The sequence below is a fragment of the Plutella xylostella genome, chromosome 27 (genome assembly GCF_932276165.1).
Source record: "Plutella xylostella chromosome 27, ilPluXylo3.1, whole genome shotgun sequence".
Classification (NCBI taxonomy): Eukaryota; Metazoa; Arthropoda; class Insecta; order Lepidoptera; family Plutellidae; genus Plutella; species Plutella xylostella.
This window is the reverse complement of record NC_064007.1, coordinates 5092823-5114202: the sequence shown is the minus strand read 5'-3', so window position 1 is coordinate 5114202 and position 21380 is coordinate 5092823. Positions and strand designations below refer to the sequence as shown.

At 43.7% G+C, this 21380-nt stretch overlaps 1 protein-coding gene across 1 annotated transcript in view; it reads left to right on the top strand.

Annotated features, from left to right (window-relative positions):
* Positions 1-21380, top strand: part of LOC105382670 (rho GTPase-activating protein 190) — a 45485-nt gene that overhangs the window by 20494 nt on the left and 3611 nt on the right. The window contains exons 14-40 of the mRNA XM_048630816.1: positions 1093-1242; positions 1719-1821; positions 2312-2453; positions 2804-2910; positions 4551-4645; positions 4960-5115; positions 5607-5751; positions 7683-7789; positions 8178-8362; positions 8844-8947; positions 9333-9412; positions 9672-9790; positions 10246-10323; positions 11271-11315; positions 11918-12027; positions 12434-12532; positions 12961-13056; positions 13299-13386; positions 13868-13973; positions 14466-14578; positions 14857-14951; positions 15537-15644; positions 15830-15910; positions 16272-16407; positions 16644-16775; positions 18852-18990; positions 20892-21105. Coding sequence (XP_048486773.1) covers positions 1093-1242; positions 1719-1821; positions 2312-2453; positions 2804-2910; positions 4551-4645; positions 4960-5115; positions 5607-5751; positions 7683-7789; positions 8178-8362; positions 8844-8947; positions 9333-9412; positions 9672-9790; positions 10246-10323; positions 11271-11315; positions 11918-12027; positions 12434-12532; positions 12961-13056; positions 13299-13386; positions 13868-13973; positions 14466-14578; positions 14857-14951; positions 15537-15644; positions 15830-15910; positions 16272-16407; positions 16644-16775; positions 18852-18990; positions 20892-21090 — 3118 coding nt within the window. The 3' untranslated portion in view covers positions 21091-21105. The remainder of the gene's footprint in view (positions 1-1092; positions 1243-1718; positions 1822-2311; positions 2454-2803; positions 2911-4550; positions 4646-4959; positions 5116-5606; positions 5752-7682; positions 7790-8177; positions 8363-8843; positions 8948-9332; positions 9413-9671; positions 9791-10245; positions 10324-11270; positions 11316-11917; positions 12028-12433; positions 12533-12960; positions 13057-13298; positions 13387-13867; positions 13974-14465; positions 14579-14856; positions 14952-15536; positions 15645-15829; positions 15911-16271; positions 16408-16643; positions 16776-18851; positions 18991-20891; positions 21106-21380) is intronic.

Here is a 21380-nt window from a genome sequence, read left to right as displayed (position 1 = left end):
AAATTAGTGTTACTGCCGAAGACAGGTCAATGAACCTGACATAAGTACTGAACGATATCTATCTATTATTCTAATAAGAAATTTTAAATTCACGAAAAAAAATATTTTTATACTAAGTATAAGTACTTCGATTTTATTGTCCTCATCATCATCATCATCATCAGCCACTACACGTCCACAACTGAACATAGGCCTCCAAGGAGCGCCACAACCCTGTCCTTGGCCTTGACCTAAATTCATTAGGTAGGTAGGTATAAGAAAGGGGTAAGTGTACAAGTTTGACTTATTTAATTTCTTCATGCATGTGTTTAGCTAGGTTTTTTCGCCAACCACTTCTCATTCTTCCTTTGCTTTGTTTTCCATAGTGAACTGACACGAAAGTCTGTTTACGTAGCAGATCCGTGCGCGAGCGCAAGCGACACAACCTCCCCGTCTGACGGCCGTAGCCAGACTAACGCGGATACGGGGGACACGGGGCAGCTCTTAGACTGGACGGAATACGCGTCAATTTTATTATTTTCTTCGTATTATTGAAATAAACACATATTTTGAAAAATTAAAGTTTATACTATATCCAAAACGATTAGTTTTATTACAATATAAAAACTCATAACGTTCTTTTGAGTATTGAAGGCGTAGTGAGGTTTCTGTTGGTTTTGGTTTTCCGTTGCAGAGGTAACTTTGGATTTTTTTTCTATCGAGGAAACTAAAAGTAATTGCGTTTTCGAACTTTATAATCGAAAAAATGTATTCTCAAATATATTATCATATAAATCTCATAACTAAAGCCTTAGTAAAAACGATACAGCAATGCAACAGAGCAACGCAAATATTTCGCAATTACATATTATTTGCGCGGCGCCCTCTTAAGCTATTTAGTAGTTACCGAAAGACATTTCGTAGTTACACTTTAGTAACTAGTGACAGTTCCTCTTAGCCCGTTTTATAAAGTATTCCCGTGGGAATTGCGGGATAAAAAGTAGCATATGACTGGAATTATAAGTAGTGTTACCAACACGACTTTGTTTTATTACTATGTAGGTATGTGTATAGATGGTCTACACTAACTAACACACCCCCATCTCCCCTCAGATACAAGATGCTGGACCGGCTGGAGCAGGACCGCAAGCTGATGCTGTTCCAGCACCTCGGCTTCGTGCACTGCCCCATGCGCGAGCACTGCCCCGCCCAAGCCAACTGTCTGGACTCCACTCTGCCCGTCATATTGAACACTAAAGTCGGGTGAGTAGAGTCGACTTTTGAATGAACTCTTATGTGGGAGCGACGCCGCGCCGGCGCAAACTGTCTGGATTAGACTCTGCCGGTGATATTGAATACTAAAGTCGGGTAAGTAGAGTCGAGTTTAGATTGCACTTTGAGTTGACTAATGAATGCTCTTGGAGTTAACTAAATCGATGTCACGCTGCCGGTTCCCGGTTGGGCGAGTCTTTTGAACGCTTTTGGAGGCTAATGCTTTTCTAGTTCAGCTCTAGTGACTGTCACAGACGTGCTAAGAATTTTATCTGACGTCTAGCCATCATCATCATCCCGTAATTGTCCACGGTTGGACATAGGCCTCCCAAGGACCGCTACACCAAACCACCATTCTCGGCTTTTACCAATGAAACCACTACCAGTTACCTACCTGACGGTCCAGCGGGCAGGAGGGCGTCCCACGCTAACCTTTCTTAATACTTATTCTCTCCCATTGTCCCCAGTTCTCTGACGTCGACGGGCGAGTCCCAAGGCCTAGCGGGCCCGCCGGCCGCGCCCTGGGCGCTCACCACCGACTCCAACCAGATCAAAGTCATCATACTCGGCGTGAGTTGTATTTGTATACCTATCTGTAGTACCCATTATATGCTTAGGAATATCAACTGAAGTGTTCAACGCATTGACGCGTTGAGTATGTATATTTACGGCTGACTGGTGTAGTGGTTAGTGTCCCTGACTGCTATGCTGAAGGTCCCTGGTTCGATTCCCGGCTGGGGCAGATATTTGTTTAAACACAGATATTTTTTCTCGGGTCTTGGGTGTTGATATTTATATTTAGTATCTATCTATATGTATTTGTGTAGATATATCAGCTGTACGACACCCATAACACAGGTTCTACCTAGCTTGGGGGCGGATGGCAGTGTGTGAGATGTCCCCACATATTATTATTATTATTATTATCATAAAAGAGCGATGGTGATAAAGATATATTCTATTCTATGGTGAGGTTCGCCGATATTAGCGTAGTCCAGGAATCCTGGACTATCTATCTATAATAAACATAAATTACTATACAATTTGCGTCTCTTTACAGTTGGAAGGAGTAGCCAACGAGTTCGGCTCCCGTCTCTTAGCCGGTTGCGATGCCGCCCAATGCTGTCGCGCGCTCGGCGGCAGCTGGCGCGTGACTATGCGCGTGCGCACCGACCACGCGGCTGATGATAATCAGAGCAACGGTCAGTACTTTAAGAGAAAAAAGGAAGGATTCCAAGCGCCTCCATACTGCAATCTAGACCATGGCGTCGCGAGCTTTTAATACATTCCACCCGCACCCCAGCTTACCCCCAAAGTGTCTTCTGGCGTACGGTTATATTAAAGGCTGACCGACCGTTCGGCCGCCGTCTACGTAACTAAAGCATCTAAGTATCTCACTTTGCCTTTGAGGATCTGATTTTAATGAACTTTAAAATGGTCTAAAGCCGACTGAAGAACGCCTACATCCTTGAGGTCAACAGCTCACAAAAATAAGAATATAGCTGAAAAAACTACCTGCTATGTGTAATAAAATAAAACATTGTTGTTACAGGCTACTTCTGCGTGTATCAGGATCAAGATTCGTTCGAGTTCATTCGAGCATGCGCAGAGAAGACCCTGCTCTCGAGTCTGGAGCAGGAGGACAAACTGCCTTTCCAGGTAACATTATGTTTTATTATCATTCATGGCTTATACAGGGTGTTGCAAAATTGGTATATTAAGCCGAAAAGGGTCCACACAACTTATCCCGGAGATAACGTTTTCGATGTTGGAATCGGGCGCACGACATTTTTATCGTCCCATACAAAATTTAATCCATATTTTAGTCTGTATCGTTTTTGGCAACCCTACGTTCTAATATCATTACGTCAAAAGCTGACGTGTTTATTGTAAACAATAACATAACCTCAAAAACATATGATAAATCGGAGGCCGCAAATTAGAAATATTACTGATTAGAAACACAAGAGTATGTTTGGAATTTGTACGTTATACCTCCCTAGTTTTGAAACATTGCAACAAGAACATTCTTGGGATACAATCAAAGAAAAACATACCTAGTTAATTCCAAAGTTCAATCCATTTTCACAACAATCCTTTTCCACAACAAACACAACACTACATCTTCAACTCTTCACAGACATCTGATGAACCACCGCAGCCTCAAATAATCACATTAATCACATTCCACTTTCACAATACTAACTGTTTTGAAGTAATACTTAACACGAAAAACAACAAAACACTTGAACCACGAGAAAAAGGTTAAATCGGTCAGACTTGTGTAAGTTCCAAGTGTTTCGGTTTAATTATGCTAAAGTTTAAATCCGCACTGAATCTCGATTATAATTATTCCTATGAACTTCCAAATTAGTTACTAGTAATATTATTTAGTAAACATAAAAAAGCAGAAAGCAATTTTTCCACCCGTTGCCATATTGTTGCCTTGTTGCCAATAGAGAAAATAAACTACTACTACATGTTGCCAGTAACCAGTAAGTCGAAGACTCGTTCCCGTTTCCGGCATTTTTATTTCGTCGGATTTCATAACCCAATTAAATAAACAGAAATAGTTTCACTAAGTCTTTTTTTTCACTGTCTATTATTTACGTAATATTAGAGACAAGTAAAAATAAATACCGGCGTGAACTCGCAATTTACGCTTTCGCGGCGCGAGTGTAGCGCGGGCTTAAAGAATAAAATATTTAAAAATGAACGGATCGGTTTCCATAGGTACGTGATTTTATAAGGTCGTTGACACTCGTTGATATGTAGGTCACTGTGTCACGATAGGGTTGTTGGTACCCAGTTTTCGAGTAAAACTTTGGACGTTAATTACTCAAAAACGGTAACGTATTTTGAGATTCCGACTTCTTTCCCGGGCTTAGATATAACATGCTGCACATGCTGGTTTCGGCTTGATATACCCTTTTTGCAACACCCTGTATAGTATGGTATTTTGTCAATGACATTAGCCTTTCCAAGTCTATAACCCATTTATAGTGAGCAACTTCAATTATTGAGTCTACTCTGAAATCGTGATATACAAAACAGCTGATATATAAGAAATCTACGCAAGCAAAATGGGTAAACTCTTTCACCAGAGTAATTTACACGCTAGACCTTACTGTTTGTATTTACATCCTAGACACGTCATAATTATGTAAACGAAGTTATGTTTTTTAAACTAATATTTATATCTGCCCCAGCCGGATTGCGTCCCTATTTTCTATTACGTCTGATTATACGGAATTTAACTGTTTAAAAGCATTTCTAATAATATGGTGTTTTATCCGCAGGGGCTCCCATTGGTTGTGATGTTCATACAAGACGAGGGCATGGACAAGAAGGAGATGATGCGGCTTCAGGAGGAGGGACAGAACTTGGCGGAGAAGTACGTTTATTTACCATCTATAAATGTTATATTATAGTCAATATAAATAGTACTTGTAAACATTATTAATTAGACATGCAACATGCCAGCAACCGATGCGTGGCGGGACGTGACGTATGACGCATCTGGCTGGTCTTACAAATACAGCTACAACTGTTGGTGCCTAAATTTTCTGTCAGATGTTTTATAATCGTTTCCGTCAGAGGCGCAACGCTACCTTGGTCTACAAACAACGGTTACTATGATAGTTTTCTATACCAACTTTACTCCCATTCATCCCCTTCACACACTAATTCTGTACCTCTCTTCCCCAGTCTCCACGGCTCATACATGGATGCGTCGATCACGGAGCTTGGCACCGAAGCTCTCACGTCTGACGCGATACAGGAGATGATCCGCGCCAACCGCGACAAGGCGTCATACGCGCATCTGTATCGCGACGTCATCGTGTGCTTCGACTCTGATATAAGGTAAGATATGACAGTAAAAAAACGCAATAATGTTTTATTTATCTTAAATCGTGTATAAGTGTTCCACGCTTACCTGCGCCGGGTTCGCTGCAAAGCATGATACCAACAGTACCTTATATTATACGTATATATACGTCCTAAGCACCTTAAGTTGCGCCTTGGAGCCTTATCATACTAACCAATTGCGAGCTGATCCGGAACGAAACGGACGCGTAACGAATGAAGTTGCACATTGGCAACGTTTTATCCATCCGAAACTTCTGACGATGACATGATAACACACGTCTTTATAAATTAGTGTCTAGTCACGTACTGAAGAAAAGAGGGGCGGACGGGCTGGCATCTGTACAATGGCATCCACGCAGGTTAACACGGAGATCTTCGCAATCAGAAAATTACAGCTACCTTTACGCGACCAGCTCTAGTCCAGCGGTACTAAAATAACTCCTCAGTCACTGACTAAACTTTAACATTACAATTACCTTTTCCAGAATAATGGTGTGCATGTTCTGCGACGACCCGTATTCCCCGGAGCGCGTGCTGAGCCCGCTGCTGTCGCACCGCGCGTGCTTCCTCACCGGCGACCGCTCCGTCGTGCTGGAGACCTTCCTCGGCGACTCCAAGCGGAAGGTGGAGGTGAGAGAGACACACTCATGTGATACACGTCACACAACGACAGGAGCCCTACTCCCGGAGCGCGTGCTGAGCCCGCTGCTGTCGCACCGCGCGTGCTTCCTCACCGGCGACCGCTCCGTCGTGCTGGAGACCTTCCTCGGCGACTCCAAGCGAAAGGTGGAGGTGAGAGAGACACACTCATGTGATACACGTCACACAACGACAGGAGCCCTACTCCCGGAGCGCGTGCTGAGCCCGCTGCTGTCGCACCGCGCGTGCTTCCTCACCGGCGACCGCTCCGTCGTGCTGGCGACCTTCCTCGGCGACTCCAAGTGGAAGGTGGAGGTGAGAGAGACACACTCATGTGATACACGTCACACAACGACAGGAGCCCTACTCCCGGAGCGCGTGCTGAGCCCGCTGCTGTCGCACCGCGCGTGCTTCCTCACCGGCGACCGCTCCGTCGTGCTGGAGACCTTCCTCGGCGACTCCAAGCGGAAGGTGGAGGTGAGAGAGACACACTCATGTGATACACGTCACACAACGACAGGAGCCCTACTCCCGGAGCGCGTGCTGAGCCCGCTGCTGTCGCCCCGCGCGTGCTTCCTCACCGGCGACCGCTCCGTCGTGCTGGAGACCTTCCTCGGCGACTCCAAGCGGAAGGTGGAGGTGAGAGAGACACACTCATGTGATACACGTCACACAACGACAGGAGCCCTACTCCCGGAGCGCGTGCTGAGCCCGCTGCTGTCGCACCGCGCGTGCTTCCTCACCGGCGACCGCTCCGTCGTGCTGGAGACCTTCCTCGGCGACTCCAAGCGGAAGGTGGAGGTGAGAGAGACACACTCATGTGATACACGTCACACAACGACAGGAGCCCTACTCCCGGAGCGCGTGCTGAGCCCGCTGCTGTCGCACCGCGCGTGCTTCCTCACCGGCGACCGCTCCGTCGTGCTGGAGACCTTCCTCGGCGACTCCAAGCGGAAGGTGGAGGTGAGAGAGACACACTCATGTGATACACGTCACACAACGACAGGAGCCCTACTCCCGGAGCGCGTGCTGAGCCCGCTGCTGTCGCACCGCGCGTGCTTCCTCACCGGCGACCGCTCCGTCGTGCTGGAGACCTTCCTCGGCGACTCCAAGCGGAAGGTGGAGGTGAGAGAGACACACTCATGTGATACACGTCACACAACGACAGGAGCCCTACTCCCGGAGCGCGTGCTGAGCCCGCTGCTGTCGCACCGCGCGTGCTTCCTCACCGGCGACCGCTCCGTCGTGCTGGAGACCTTCCTCGGCGACTCCAAGCGGAAGGTGGAGGTGAGAGAGACACACTCATGTGATACACGTCACACAACGACAGGAGCCCTACTCCCGGAGCGCGTGCTGAGCCCGCTGCTGTCGCACCGCGCGTGCTTCCTCCTTGAGAAATAAGAGAACGTTGTTTAGAAAATGATACGAAACAACACCAAAATACAGAAAAAAGGTTGCTCTCCAGAGCGCCACGCATTACAGTATTTAACGCAATGCAACTCACTGAGTTCACTGGGGGCAGATCTATCTTCATAGAGAGATATTCCTGGGCGACTCCAAGCGGAAGGTCGAGGTGAGAAACAAGAGATTGGACACACTGACAACAAAAAACAGAAAATAATAAAATAAAAAATGAAAGTTGCTGTCCAGAGCGTCATAAAGGTACCAGCTCAGCATGTGCTGTGGATAATAAGGCCACATCGCTAGGATCATGCGTGAGAATCATGCTCTATGCGACACGCCATAGATTAATGCAATGTAATGCCCACTTCTGTCATAAAATGACTAATCAACAAAGCATTTTTTCGCGATTTTTTTTAAGCTGTTTAAAGTTACTACGTAACAAACGTATAATAGAATCTACCACCAGATATATTGTAATAAAACAATATTATAACTTTTCTGTGTACGTTTACTTTCAGGTTATAATATCAAGTTTCCACGGCGCGAATCAGTTCAGAGAAGAATTGATTCACGGGTTCATACTCATCTACTCGGCTAAAAGAAAAGCTAGTTTAGCCACCCTCAAGTAAGTTATCAATATCTACACTAAAGTCAGTATAATTAGCCATTTTACGTCTGCCAAATGTAGCCTTTTAAGGCTGTTACTACAACTTCCACGTTAGGTCCTTTATGCGATGAAAAAATGACCTACGAAAATCGTCCTTACAATTTTATTTTGAGTGTTGAACGTTTTATATTGACACTTTTTTATGTTCTATACTATACTTCTTGTGCCGAAATTCCCAGGAGTAAAATTTCTTATCAACATAATATACAGGTGTTGCAAAAAGGGTATAACCAAATTTTACATTCTGATTTCTATTTGAATAATAATATAACATGTTAGAATACCGTTTTTGCAACACCCTGTATATTTATTGCATTATAAACTAATCTCCACCCCACCTCCACAGCGCATTCTCAATGAACATACCTCACCTGCCCATACAAATGGTGTGCGTGACGGAGGGCGAGGGCTCCGCCGCCAGCCTGTTCTTCGGCACCGACGTCGGGAGGGACCTCATCACTGAAGGGAACGCCACTGCCGACCGACTGGCGGCGCACTTCACCACTTATAGCGCCACTAGCAATACTAAAAGTGAGTGTTTTTTACGCACGACGTAAAGAGAGGAATGTTATAACATCAATGTGTATGTGTAATATAATATTATATATCGGTCTGTAGCGTTCCAAACGACTGAACAGAATTTCGTTTAGTGTTTTTTGGTTAATTGAAAATGTTATTTGAAGATAAGAATGAGTTTTAGCAGTACGGATAAGTGGAGTAAAATATATAATCAGTGTTTATACTTATAATTTTATTATTATATTTGTAGTTTTTTGTTCTCCCTCTGTTGAGGTTGAGGGGTACGTTTTATATCCAGATCACGCGGGCCTTAGTCAAACGTAACTATTATTATTAAAATTATTAAGCATACAGTCCCGCTTCGCTACAGTGGTCTATTTATGAAAATAAGAAAGATACCTACAGCAATGAAAATAAGAAACATACCTACAGCTATATTTGTTTCTTATAAGCAATTATGTCGTTATATCACAAACATTTATTTTCCTTCCAGCGGCATTCTACACCCCCTTCTTCAAAGAGGTATGGGAGAAGAAGGGCGAGATCGAGCGCGCGTTCCGTCTGGAGCAGCCGCACAGCCTGCCCGACGTGGCGCACGCCCGGCCGGAGCCCCCGCCCAGGAACCACTCTTATCATCTTAACCATGGGTATGATTTTACTTTGAACCGTTTCTAGAACTTTCGTTTTACCTTAGAAAGGAGAAGCTGCTGAGAAACTACTCTTATCATCTGAATCATGGGTGTGATTTTGAATTGAATGCTTCTACATAGGTATCTATAGGACGTAGCGCATGTGAGGAACGAAATAAGTGAAAAAAGGATACTCGACTCGATCGACTCGAAGTAACTCTCGATAAACTACAGGCAGTATAGCTTCAGTCAGACACCAGGGCTCCATGAAGCAGTGGGTGTAGATAGCAGCGTATAGCCGCAGCACTCACAGGGGGTGTGTGGGGGGAGAGGGGGGGGGAGCGCGTCTGGAGCCTCCGCACAGCCTGCCCGACGTGGCGCACGCCAGGCCGGAGCCCCCGCCCAGGAACCACTCTTATCATCTTAACCATGGGTACGAGTTTACAACGCTGCTAGGGTCCAGTAACTTTCGTGCGTAGCAGGTGCCCAGAAGCGACTCTTTATCATCTCAATCGAATTGTACGGTTCTAGGTCCCTCAACTTATATTTGTCCATTCATTGATTGATGACGATGGGCCTTCCTTCAGCTTCTGCCATTGTTATATCTTGATTCCTGTCCTACCATTGTACATTGACCGTCTACCCTTTTCCTAACACCCTGTATATAAAATATCTATTTATATTATTTCCAGCAGGGAGCACAAGCTGACGAATTCCCTCGACCTGCTGATCGGACCGGACTCTCGCGCGGACATCGACTCTGAGTACAGCGATACCATGAACAACTCCAAGAATAGAGGCTTTCTGAAAGGTCAGTAATGAAAGAGGATTGAATAGAGGTTCGAGCCTCGAGTGACTCTTCAATTGTATCAAATAGAAGACCAGCGACTGACAACTGTCCCCGCTGCAAGGGCTCGTTATCGACGTCGATAAACTAGTTTATTGCTCGTTCCACCGATTACAGCTTCCTATTTATCGATCTAGTGACGTTACGTCGATAATGGCGCCGTGCTACTAGGACGAGTCGGACTAGCTAATCCTTCCACCTAGCTATAAACGCTAATCCAGCTCTATCTATTCTTCGATGTTTGTAGGTTCATTTATGATTCATTCACCACTAATTTTTTGGGAAGCTTGACCTAGCTATGCCATAAAACCGTTGCAAAGTTTCCCTATAAACCGATTAATACATATATTTACCGCGACTGCAACTTTTAAATAAGTCCTCTTCTTCTTTAGTTATACTTTAACGTAATTTATTTACAGGATTCAGTGTATACCCCCCGCCGAGCACGCCCCCCGAGCCCGCGCCCCCCGACCACAGGATGCACCCGGATCTCTCGCGTAAGTTATACACATACACTCTAAAAGATAATAATATATACTTAAGGTAAGCGTCCATCTATCGGTATCGTATGCAACGGACGCTTCGCATTCAGTATTCTTCGCATAGAAATTCGCACAAGTGTGTCCACTTCTGATGCCGCTTCTCCATACATTTATGAAAATTTATTTGGTCCGATACGTACGATACCGATCGAAGGACGCTTACCATTATAACTATTCTAAAGATCTCCGTACCAGCATATCTTTATATACGCTTGCAGTGTACGTTTACCCTTTTATCTTAAATGTTATGCTATTAACTTAAAAAAAAATATGTTAACGGGTAAACTGCCATGTTGACTGCGTGACGTGCCGTCCATTACCACGCTGTGATTGGTCACTTGTCTCGGCACATATTTAATCCGTCCAATCATAACGTTCCAACCGCGCCGCGCAATGGTTTATGTTGCTTTTGAGTCGCAAATAAATGCTGGTACGGGGTCCGTTCATCGAAATCCAAGCTATGTAGTGTCACCATCATTCATCATTCTGGATGGACTCTTAATTTCCGTAATATGTCTATAATTTTCTACGTGTTCTTTGCATGTTTCATTCTGAGGTGAATAACATCGCGTGAATTACATAAACCGGCTCAGTTTTTATCAGTGATCGTTTACATAAGGTTGATATACCGTACATACTACGGTAGTGAGCAGGGGCACTGAATTCACCTGTATTTGGCTGAATCACTGATAAAAATCTACCCTGTGATGCCATAGAAACCGACATTAAATGGCGCATCAGCGAAAGTACTTCAACTTCTATTATAAAATTGGATCTGTTTGTTGTTCTGTCCTTTTTTATCTGTGTTCTTATTTGACGAAAAGCATTTGATTTTGTTTTAATGAAAATTATTAGTTTTTTACTGAAAATTGAGAAATTAAATGTAAATTATCACAACGCAGCTGATCTCAACTGTTCGGAGGAATCGCTGAGCACACACGAATCAGGTGACTTGCATGACAAACGATTTGCAACCGTATTTCATGAGTGGTGGGGTTCAGTTTTGTGTGTAGTTAGATTTATGTGTTGTTACGATTATGTTGGTTCATGCATTTTTGATGCTTACTCGTTTAATTTTTGGTTAAGTATCTGTGTTTTTAGATGAATGCATTTTGTTACATAAAAAAAGTTTTGCATGTACCTAAATTTTATGTTGTAGTCATAAGAAGAAGATTTGTGAATCACCAATGGTAAAAGGAATATGAAAAATATAAATATTGGAATAAATAGAAAATAGATTTTAAACGTAAATAGTGTGTGAAAATTTTAATACAAAAGTAAGATTAAAAAAAATTTGTATGACTAGATAAAATTTCAGAAAAAGTAATTGAACAAGCTATGCAGTAAGGGCCTATTCAAACCAAACAGTTATCCGCTATCGCTAGAGGTAACGGTATACTTCCGCCCCACCTATTGCCATATATTATGTACTCTTTACTTCTACCCATGGCGGCGGCTGTATCTCATAACTCCGGGGATTGAATAGGCCCTTAAACATCGTCACCAATCATCTCATATCAGTAAACTAACCGACAATTTTATCGCCTAGATGGCGGCGGCATGTGGCAGGGGGCTCGCTACGGCCAGCGCGCGGCCACCACCGCCCGCCCGCGCCCGCACCCGCCCCCGCCGCGGCTGCGACACTCGCAGACCCTCAAGGTATGTGTGTAGGGCTGGTTCCTAGTTTCTACTGAGAGACCAATGTCGAGGGAGATGTGTGTTAAAAGACTTCGGATGACTTAAAGCGACGTCGCTCAACTTGCAAGACTAGGTAATGAAGTGAGTCAGAGAGACAGGAGGCAAGACATCGAGCGACGTAGCACTCATGTTTGTTAAAGTTACCGACACGCAAAAAAGAAGCAGCTGACAATCGATCAAATCTGTGATGATCCTTCTAAGGACAAACAAACGCCACTCCAAGCCACTTCGGCTTTCAAATGTTTTCACCGTTTCTCATTTAATCTATCAGACCTTTCCCAGTTTCGAGACTTTATCTGATAGAAAACCACCCTGTTTAGTATTCTATGTACCAGTGTCAGAACTGATCATCATTAATTTGTTCCAGCAACCGGGCAAGCTGGACATGAACAACTACACGATGGTGAGCGACGCGCTGCAACACATCACCATCGGCGCGCCGCATTCCGCCACTAGGGAGAGAAAGGTATTTACATAATACTATCATTGTCTTACCTTTTAAAGACTGTAACTATGTGTGCTGTTGGTGTATCTTTAATAATACATAAATAAATAGAGTAGGTAACAGAGATAGCAGTGGACTAGAGCGGTACAGGACCGGAAGAATTGGCGTATAAATAAGGAGGGCTTTACCCAACGTGGGCGATAGAAGACTGATAATGATGATGAGGTAACAGAGTAACAGATGGGAGTGGCCAGCGTAGAACTAGACTTTAAGGAGTAGGAAATTATTGCTGCGACTCCGCCTCAACTTCTTCAGTAGGTAACCGTCGACCTGGGCTAGCATATCCTACTTCTTTATATTATAAATGCGAAAGTTTGTGAGTGTCTATGTTAGTTATTTCTTCATAGCAAAACAGCTGAACCGATTTTAATGAAATTTCCATCTTGCAGTCGACCCGCTCCGGCTGGTCGCAGTCCGGGCTGCAGCACCACCACCACCCGTCCGGCGTCAGCTCCGAGACCGAGCTGGACGCGCAGTACGCACAGGTATGTACAGCACATGCTGAGTGAGAGCCATCTTAAAAAAAAAATTTGTATATGAGTACCATTTATTGACTCCTAGGATCAATAGCTTGCACTGGATACTTATTTATTTTGATCACTGTACAATAAGAAAGCACAATAAGTGCGTATCTATATCGTCCGAACGGGCTCAATACTGCGTTTTGCTTAGTGGATAACATTGACTGTAATCTGGTTATAACTATTTGTAATAAATTTATTTTCAGATTAAAGAAACCAACGAATACATGGAAGCGCCGTCGATGCGGCCGCGCCGGCATCGGAGGCACGACAAGACGCCACTGCACCAACCTTGTAAGTTCATCATCAACTTTATCATCATCATCATGAATCTTTTATCATTGAATGGTGGGGAGAGGTTGCTTAGACATTGATTTCCTGTAACAGTGGTCGTGTCACTTCGAATTTGTATTAGAGTACTCACTTCTGCAAGTAAATATTCATTTTATTAGAGTTACAGTAACAGATGAGGTAGCTCATTCCTATAAGCGCCTGCTTCTCACACTAATGCGCCACGTTGAAATGTTATATTCAACCAGGCGCAGGCACATATACCTCCGCACAGTCTTTTGTAAAGCCTATTTTTGTGTCAACTCGGATTCTATACGAAATCTGTAGTAGTATTCGTAATTTTAGACATTTTAGTGAAACTCCGAATTTTCTATCTCTTCTACTTTAATTTAAAAAGACATAATCGAAGCTCCGTATAGTTACAGTGACACATAAATACTTATATTCCCCACTGCATTTATTACATTTATTATATTCCCCACAGCATTCTCGGAGACAGACAGTTCAGGCTCCAGCTCGGCCTCAGGCGGCGGCGTCGCGCGCCTGCACCCGCGCCGCCGCACGCACGCCTCCAGGCACTATAAGAAGAGGTAATTACGACCACCTATGAACTACAGAGGTACATTATAATAAAAGATAGCCTATAATGTTTCTAACCACCCCTTAAGATTTTGGTAGAACCGCTCGTTACAGACAGAAAGAGCTCTTTATCCTAACGGAGAGTAGTTTGTAAAAAATTACGTTCATCAGTTTTTTTTATTTATACGATGAATAAAAACTTTGACTTTGACTTTGACTTCTCACAGTGCGTCGAGCTTGACGTGTCACGTTACGACGTCACGTCGAGCGTGGCGCGACGCTATGTGGTGTGTCACATGGAAATGCATGTATAATTACTACATTACCGATCCGTTGACTATGTGCCCTGACCTGAGCCTGTACTATACACAACACTGAATCGGCGAGATTCGCAGTATTGTGTACAAGTACTTCGGGCCTCTATTGCACAGAACTAAATATGACCTAGGAGCAGAAGGTGTAGCTATATAATATATTCTATAACACCTCTATTTCCCCGGCAGGTCGTTGGGCAACTTGGTGGCAGTGCAGAGCCCCCGTGTGCCCAAGCTGGGCATGTTCGTGGGCCCGCCTGAGCTGCCCACAGGATACCGGGCACGGGCACAGGATGAAAAAGGTAAAATTTTATACTAAACAAATTTTCCACTACCATTTATTATCGAAATATACACTCACCAAGATTATGCTTTGTTTTGCATATAACCTTCGTCAACCAAAAAATGTTTTAGCTTTTGAACAACCCAATGAAAAAACAGGACTACCTTTCTACCTCTACTCTCTCTACCCTTCACCACTTTTAAGCCATTTGACTTTCGCACTGAAGTTTGCTAATACTTAATATTGGTTCTATGCACTGTCATATTGATATAGTTACGAATGATTATTGTGTGTCAGCAGGCAGCGAATCCAGTGAGGGTAGTTCAGACAACGAGTCGGGCAGAAGGCCGCGCCCGCTGCCGCCGCCGCCGCATCAAGAGGCCACGCATAAGGTAAATGTCATGCACTATATTTTATACACTCACGGGCAATGAAAAAGTTCCACTCACAAAATGCCGACACCAAACAAGGAATTTTTTTTCCAACATTTAATCTAAAATTAAAAAAAAATATTACCGTATACAGTTGGTAATATCGTGATGCTCTGTTAAATGTACTTCAATATTGCAGAAGGCTTCATTGAGCTAGCCTTTTCCGTTTACGAGTAAATTTGAGTTTTTCGCAGTGGAAACTTTTCATTGCGCGTGAGTGCAATTCACTTTGCAATCATCATCAATCCTTTTGTGTCTAATCAGGGATATACTATAGTTTACTATTCTAGTTTTGGGTCGCTCTTCTGTCAGTGAAATGAGCTTTCTCAGATGTTCTATAAATACGCTTTGGCATTCAGTAACCGATACTGACTAACCAATGCTTTCACCACGGTTACATGTCATCGACTCGATAAGAGAAAGATGATTACGCATATTAGAAATATTCCAGCAATCTTACAAGTTAATTCTAGTTGTTGTAACTAACTGACTATGACTACCCGTTCGTTGGCTAAGTTAGTAAAGTATTATCTTTGTTCCCAACAGATTCTCGCCGGTGAATACCCGTCCTCTGCGCAGGATAACTCGTCATCTAGCGCGCCCGACACCAGGCGGCGCCACCAGCCCTTCACCAAGCACGACCGGAGACATAAGGTAACTGCACGTAGTGCGAGCGACGCCCGCTAGATGGCGCTGTCACTATGTATACTCGTTGAAAAAATATTGATTACGTCAGATAAATAGGGGCTGAATGACATAGACTCGGGTTTCCAGTATTGCTTATGGCATTGATAAGAAACATTTTTAATGTATTTATAATCTATTTAACTTTGTTTCAGGATTTCTCGAAGAGCAAGGACTCAAAGAAAAACTCATCACAGCAAGCTATTACCAATTCAATACAAAATTGGGGACCTCAGGTTAGTAAGATAGTGCATAATTATGATTGTAAGTATTAAAATATACATGAACAGTTTTCTTCTAAGCGCCCCGCCACACAAAGTGTTATCTTATAGCACTATGCTGAGCACGGACCTTGTTCTTATGTCTTGGGTGTTGATGAGTTGTGAGTATGTGACATCTCCAACTCCGCGAAGCTTATAGATTTCAGGCCTGCAGCTTTGGAAAAGCCAAAGTCATGCAGTAGACTATATTTTAAGTATCTATTTTGGTTTCTTTTCTACCTGAGCTGAGACAACAGTAACGGTTCGGTCACCTATCAGTTAACTTAGGTATGAGGGTGTATGTGCCGGCAATTAATTTATCTTTCTTTCCCCTCAGGGTCCCCACGGCGTGCCGCTATTCGTCGAAAAGTGTGTGTCATTCATCGAGCGCGAGGGCCTGTCGTCGGAGGGACTGTACCGCGTGCCCGGGAACAGGGCGCACGTCGACATGCTCTTCACCAAGTTCTACGAAGGTACATACATAAATAAATATGTGCGGACATCTCACACACGGCCATCCGACCCCAAAGTTGGCAAAGCTCCTGTTATGGGTGTCGGACAGCTGATATATCTACACAAATACATAGATAGATACACTCGTCAGTAGTGCGGCGCACAGCGCACGCTCGCCATAATTACATAAATTTCGACTGTGAAACCAACCTCAAGATAAATAAATTATACCCTAATAAAACTGTAATAATTTCAGACCCCAACATCGACTTGTGCGCGCTGGACGTGCCCGTGAACGCGGTGGCGACGGCGCTCAAAGACTTTTTCTCGAAGCGCCTGCCGCCGCTGTTGGACGAGGCGAGCATGGCGCAGCTCGAGGACATCGCCGGTGAGTGTGGGACGCCCTCCAACTGGCCTAGCCACAAGACATGGTAACAGATTTCAGCCAAAAGTGTAAAAAGATCCCGGGATGCTGAAAAAGTGATGCAGGAAGCCGAAAGGTGAAGACTCAGGAGCTCTAAAGTACTTTTGTTCTACGACTTTCAAAATGACACGGCCAAATATTTGCGGTCCGATGCCGCAACGCACCGTGTGCTTCCATACTTAGGGCTCTGATATAACACTGCCGTTGTCTCGTTTGTGCTGAATAACAGTCGCATGTTTTTTACGATGTTCTGGACGAGGGGAGCATGGCGCAGCTCGAGCACATCGCCGGTGAGTGTGGGACGCCCTTCAACTGGCCTAGCGACCAGACATAGTAAAATATTTCAGGCAAAAGCGTCAACAAGTCCCGGGTACGCAGAGTGCTGATACAGTTGTACAGGAAGCCGAAAGGTCAGGTCAACTCAGGAGATCCTTCTAAACCAGTTTGCTTCTACGAATTTTGTATATTAGTAAATGCTAAAAAAGCTTTCGACTGTTAAAATATAGAGCGAAATGTTTACGGTGCGATAGGTAAGTAGGGAATACAATCCCGGCCTTTATTTGGGATCCCGGGATTTCGGGACTGGATGAAGACAATCCCGGGATCCCGGGATAGTCCCGGGATTAAGGTCACAAACAAAAACACGTCTAACGAATCAACGTTTTTAGGTTTATTGGAGACACAGTATTTATAATTTAACTTTGTCAGACCATACTTAGTTGATAAAAATATATACTTCTTAAAAAAGATAAACAATAGGCTACTTGACTCCTTTTTAAAGTAGGTCTAATATGATTAATAATTTCTCTATTAGACCAAACAAAATAATCTATTATTTTTTTGGACCTTAGGTGGGTCTACGCTAGACGAACCGAGCATGAGCGGAGCCATTCAAGGTTTCGTCGTTCACGGTGTCAGGTGTGGACTTATGTACAACGAACCTACAACGATCACTGTCCTCGAACACTGCGAGCGCGAAGCAAAACCCTTTGTGTTCATCAAAAAACTGACAACAGGCGGAACGCAGCCGAGCAACGAACGAAATGTTCGCAGTGCGTTCGTTCGAGGCTTGTAGGTCGGTCCACACTGTACGAATTGTGTTCGGCTCGTGCTCCGCTCGTGCTCGGTTCGTCTAGCGTAGACCCACCTTTGCCAATTGCAAAACTTTAACTTAAAAGTTCTATTTTTCATAAACAGGCGAAAACGGTGTCAGCCATATTTGTTTATTAATTATCACATCTGTGACGTCACACGGGTAGAAAACAATCATTTGACATTTAACTAATGACAATAAAGCTACGAGAATACCCTTACATACTAATTTACCCTTTTTTGTCAATCCCGAAAATCCCGGGATTGGCAAATTTTAATCCCAAAAATTTCGGGACTGGAAAATGACCGGGATCCCGGGATCCCGGGGAGCGGGATCCCGGGCTTGTATTCCCTATAGGTAAGTAAGTTTTCAACATAAACAAATAGGAAACAAGGTACGTAATGCCATTATCGATAAACGTAAACACCATAGAGAATATCACATACATTATAAATTTTTTTATCGTGCGCTGGCTCGGAAACAGTTTGAAACTGACAGATTGGCGCGTCCGTAGTCGAGCAGGCCTCAGTGATCGTAACTGATCGCTGAGTTAAAGCAACAACTGACACGGTCAGCCATTGGATGGGTGACCAATTTCAAGTGGTGCTTTTCTGGACGCTTCCGTGCTTCGGACGGCACGTTAAGCCGTGGGTCCCGGTTGCTGCTTCGGCAGCAGTCGTTAAGCCTAGTCAGAGGCCTTCGGGCGGCTTGAAAACATCTGACAGTCGGGTTGCCCACTTACCCGACAACTCTCTCAGCACAAGCTTGCTTGTGTTGGGGTCCACCAACCCGCACTTGGCCAGCGTGGTGGACTAGGCCTAAACCCTTCCTTCATTGGAAGGAGACCCGTGTCCCAGCAGTGGGGACGTAATGGGTCGTGATGATGATGATGAAGCTTTAGTCAGCTTTCTTTCTGTATATGGTCTGACTTTTTATGTCTGTTGCAGCGATGCGCGGCTGCATGGCGGGCGGCGTGGAGCTGAAGGACCGCAGCTGGAGGCTCCTGGCGCTGCGCAAGCTGCTGGCCACCGCGCCCAGCGCCCCCGCGCGCGCCACGCTCGACTACCTGTTCCGACACTTCACCAGGCGAGTCACTGCCCCACCACTAGTATATACAGGGTGTTGCAAAAAGGGTATACTAAGCCGAAACCTACAAAAAAAAATCATTTTCCATAGAAACTTTGTTGGTCACGTGACTTTTTACTATGGAAAATTTTTTTTTTTTTTCGCGAATTTCCAAATTCTGATTTTAGTTTCGGGCTTAGATATAACATGCTGCACATGTAGGTTTCGGCTTAGTATACCCTTTTTGCAGCACCCTGTATAGTAGTAATATATGCAAGCTGCTCCCCCCCGCACCCACCGCCCCCGCGACTACCTGTTCCGACACTTCACCAGGTGAGACGACAGATGGCGCTTATGCTATATGATGTTAAATAATTAAACAGATAAACGTTTGGCCCGGCAAGCCACTAGATGTCGCTAAACCTAATCGCTACTTTAGATCCGTCACAGTTTAACAGATCATAATTTTCCGGCGAAGAATGTGGAAAAAATAATTAACGGAATCTGTCTTATTGTCATAATAATGACTGTCAGCTGTCACTAAAATAACTATTTGTGGCAGCACCGTTTTTGTGTTCTATTTTCAGAGTTTACGACTTACTTACAATACTTTGCTTGTGTTGTTATATGTGTACGGATAGATTAGATCTACTCATGAGTGCTTAAACTCATGCGTGTTTTGAAACTATACAAGGCCAGAACGCAGAGGTTGGGACTGCTCGCGTATATTTTCAAATTAAAATGGTGCGATGATTTACTTGAAAGTATACAAGGCCATTACGCACTAATCGCGTATATTTTCAAGTAAGTTGGGCCAAAATTGTGGCTTGAAAATATACTGCAGCAGTTACCACTGCGTACTAATCGTGTATATTTTCAAGTGCCAAGCGGCAATGTGAGCACTTGAAACTATACGTGATTAGTTACCAGGTAGCCCTTTTGAATTGTTGCTCTCTCTTTCTTTCATGCGAAATAGTAATAAGTCTATTGCTTTCTAAACATTGCATCATCATTCCGCACTTGGCATTGTTTTCGTAACGTGTTTTTTGTTTACATCGTACAGTTAAAAAGTAAATAGATTTAAATTAAACTGTAAAAATGATCTCAGAAGAGGGTGTAGAACAATTCATAAAAGACAATTACGGTGAATTCAAAACTTGATGAAAAATATGTCTGTAATAGGTCTATAGGTCTATACCTACTACAATCCCGAGCAATGAATAAGTCTAAGTAGCAAAAAGTCAACACCAAATGATACCCAATTTTTTAAAATTTGATTTGATAAAAATTTACTTTTTTAGTTAGTTATAATAATATTTTGATGCGCTGTTAAATGCACTTTAATATTGCCGACAAATACGTCACTAAGCAATCTTCACTGGAACTTTGTCATTGCTCATGAGTGTAGTAGGTATTACTCTTAATTCATATAAATAATAAGATATTAGTATTGTTAATTGGAAGTATGATTGCTATAAATATCAATTTTTCAATCAAATTAGAGCTTGTTCATCTTTATTTATTAACATTCTATAGGTATGACAGGCAGAACAAGTAAATTGTACTCATTTACATTTACCGAAATACTTAGTTAAGTAAATCAGAATCAGCATGTAGGTATAAATTTTATACGACAAGTACGCCAATCAAGCAATGTGCGTAATAGCAATGTATATTTTCAAGAACGATTCAGTAAATCCCAACTTGAAAGTATACGCGATTAGTACGCACAAATCGTGTATATTTTCAAGTAAAATAATATATTTTTTCACTTGAAACTATACAGTGCTAGTACACTATGGGTGCGTTCTGGCCTTGTATAGTTTCAAAACACGCTAAACTCATATATCAAGTACGTAATTCTGACCGTTATTTTTACTGCCGCACAACCCATGCTAATCTCGTCTATATGAATCCAACAGGGTAGCGGAAAACTCCAAGCTCAACTCAATGGACAGCAAGAACCTGGCCATATGCTGGTGGCCGACCCTCCTTCCGGTCCAGTTCTCAGACATGGGCCGGTTCGAGATGACGCGGCCATACCTCGAGGACATAGTGCAGACGATGATCGACCAGCACCCCTTCCTGTTTAGGGGGCAGGAGGCCATTGTTATGGTGTGATCGGGGAGGAGACACGTGAGTCTGAACAAGGTTATTAATTATAGGTGTAGAAAGTGGGGTATTGAGACTGAAAGTTCAGGAAAGAAGGGTCTTCGAGTGATGTATCAATTCTATTCACATACATGGATATACGACGGCGACGCCTGCCTCCCAGAAGTGTAGGCAGAGACCATAGGCCACCACCTCGTACTACTGTGGCTTTTCTGAAGTATGTCACCTATAGTATTTTAGCCAGGGCACCCTGGGCAGCGACTGATGCTAATCTGACTGGATAATCCTTTCCAAACGGT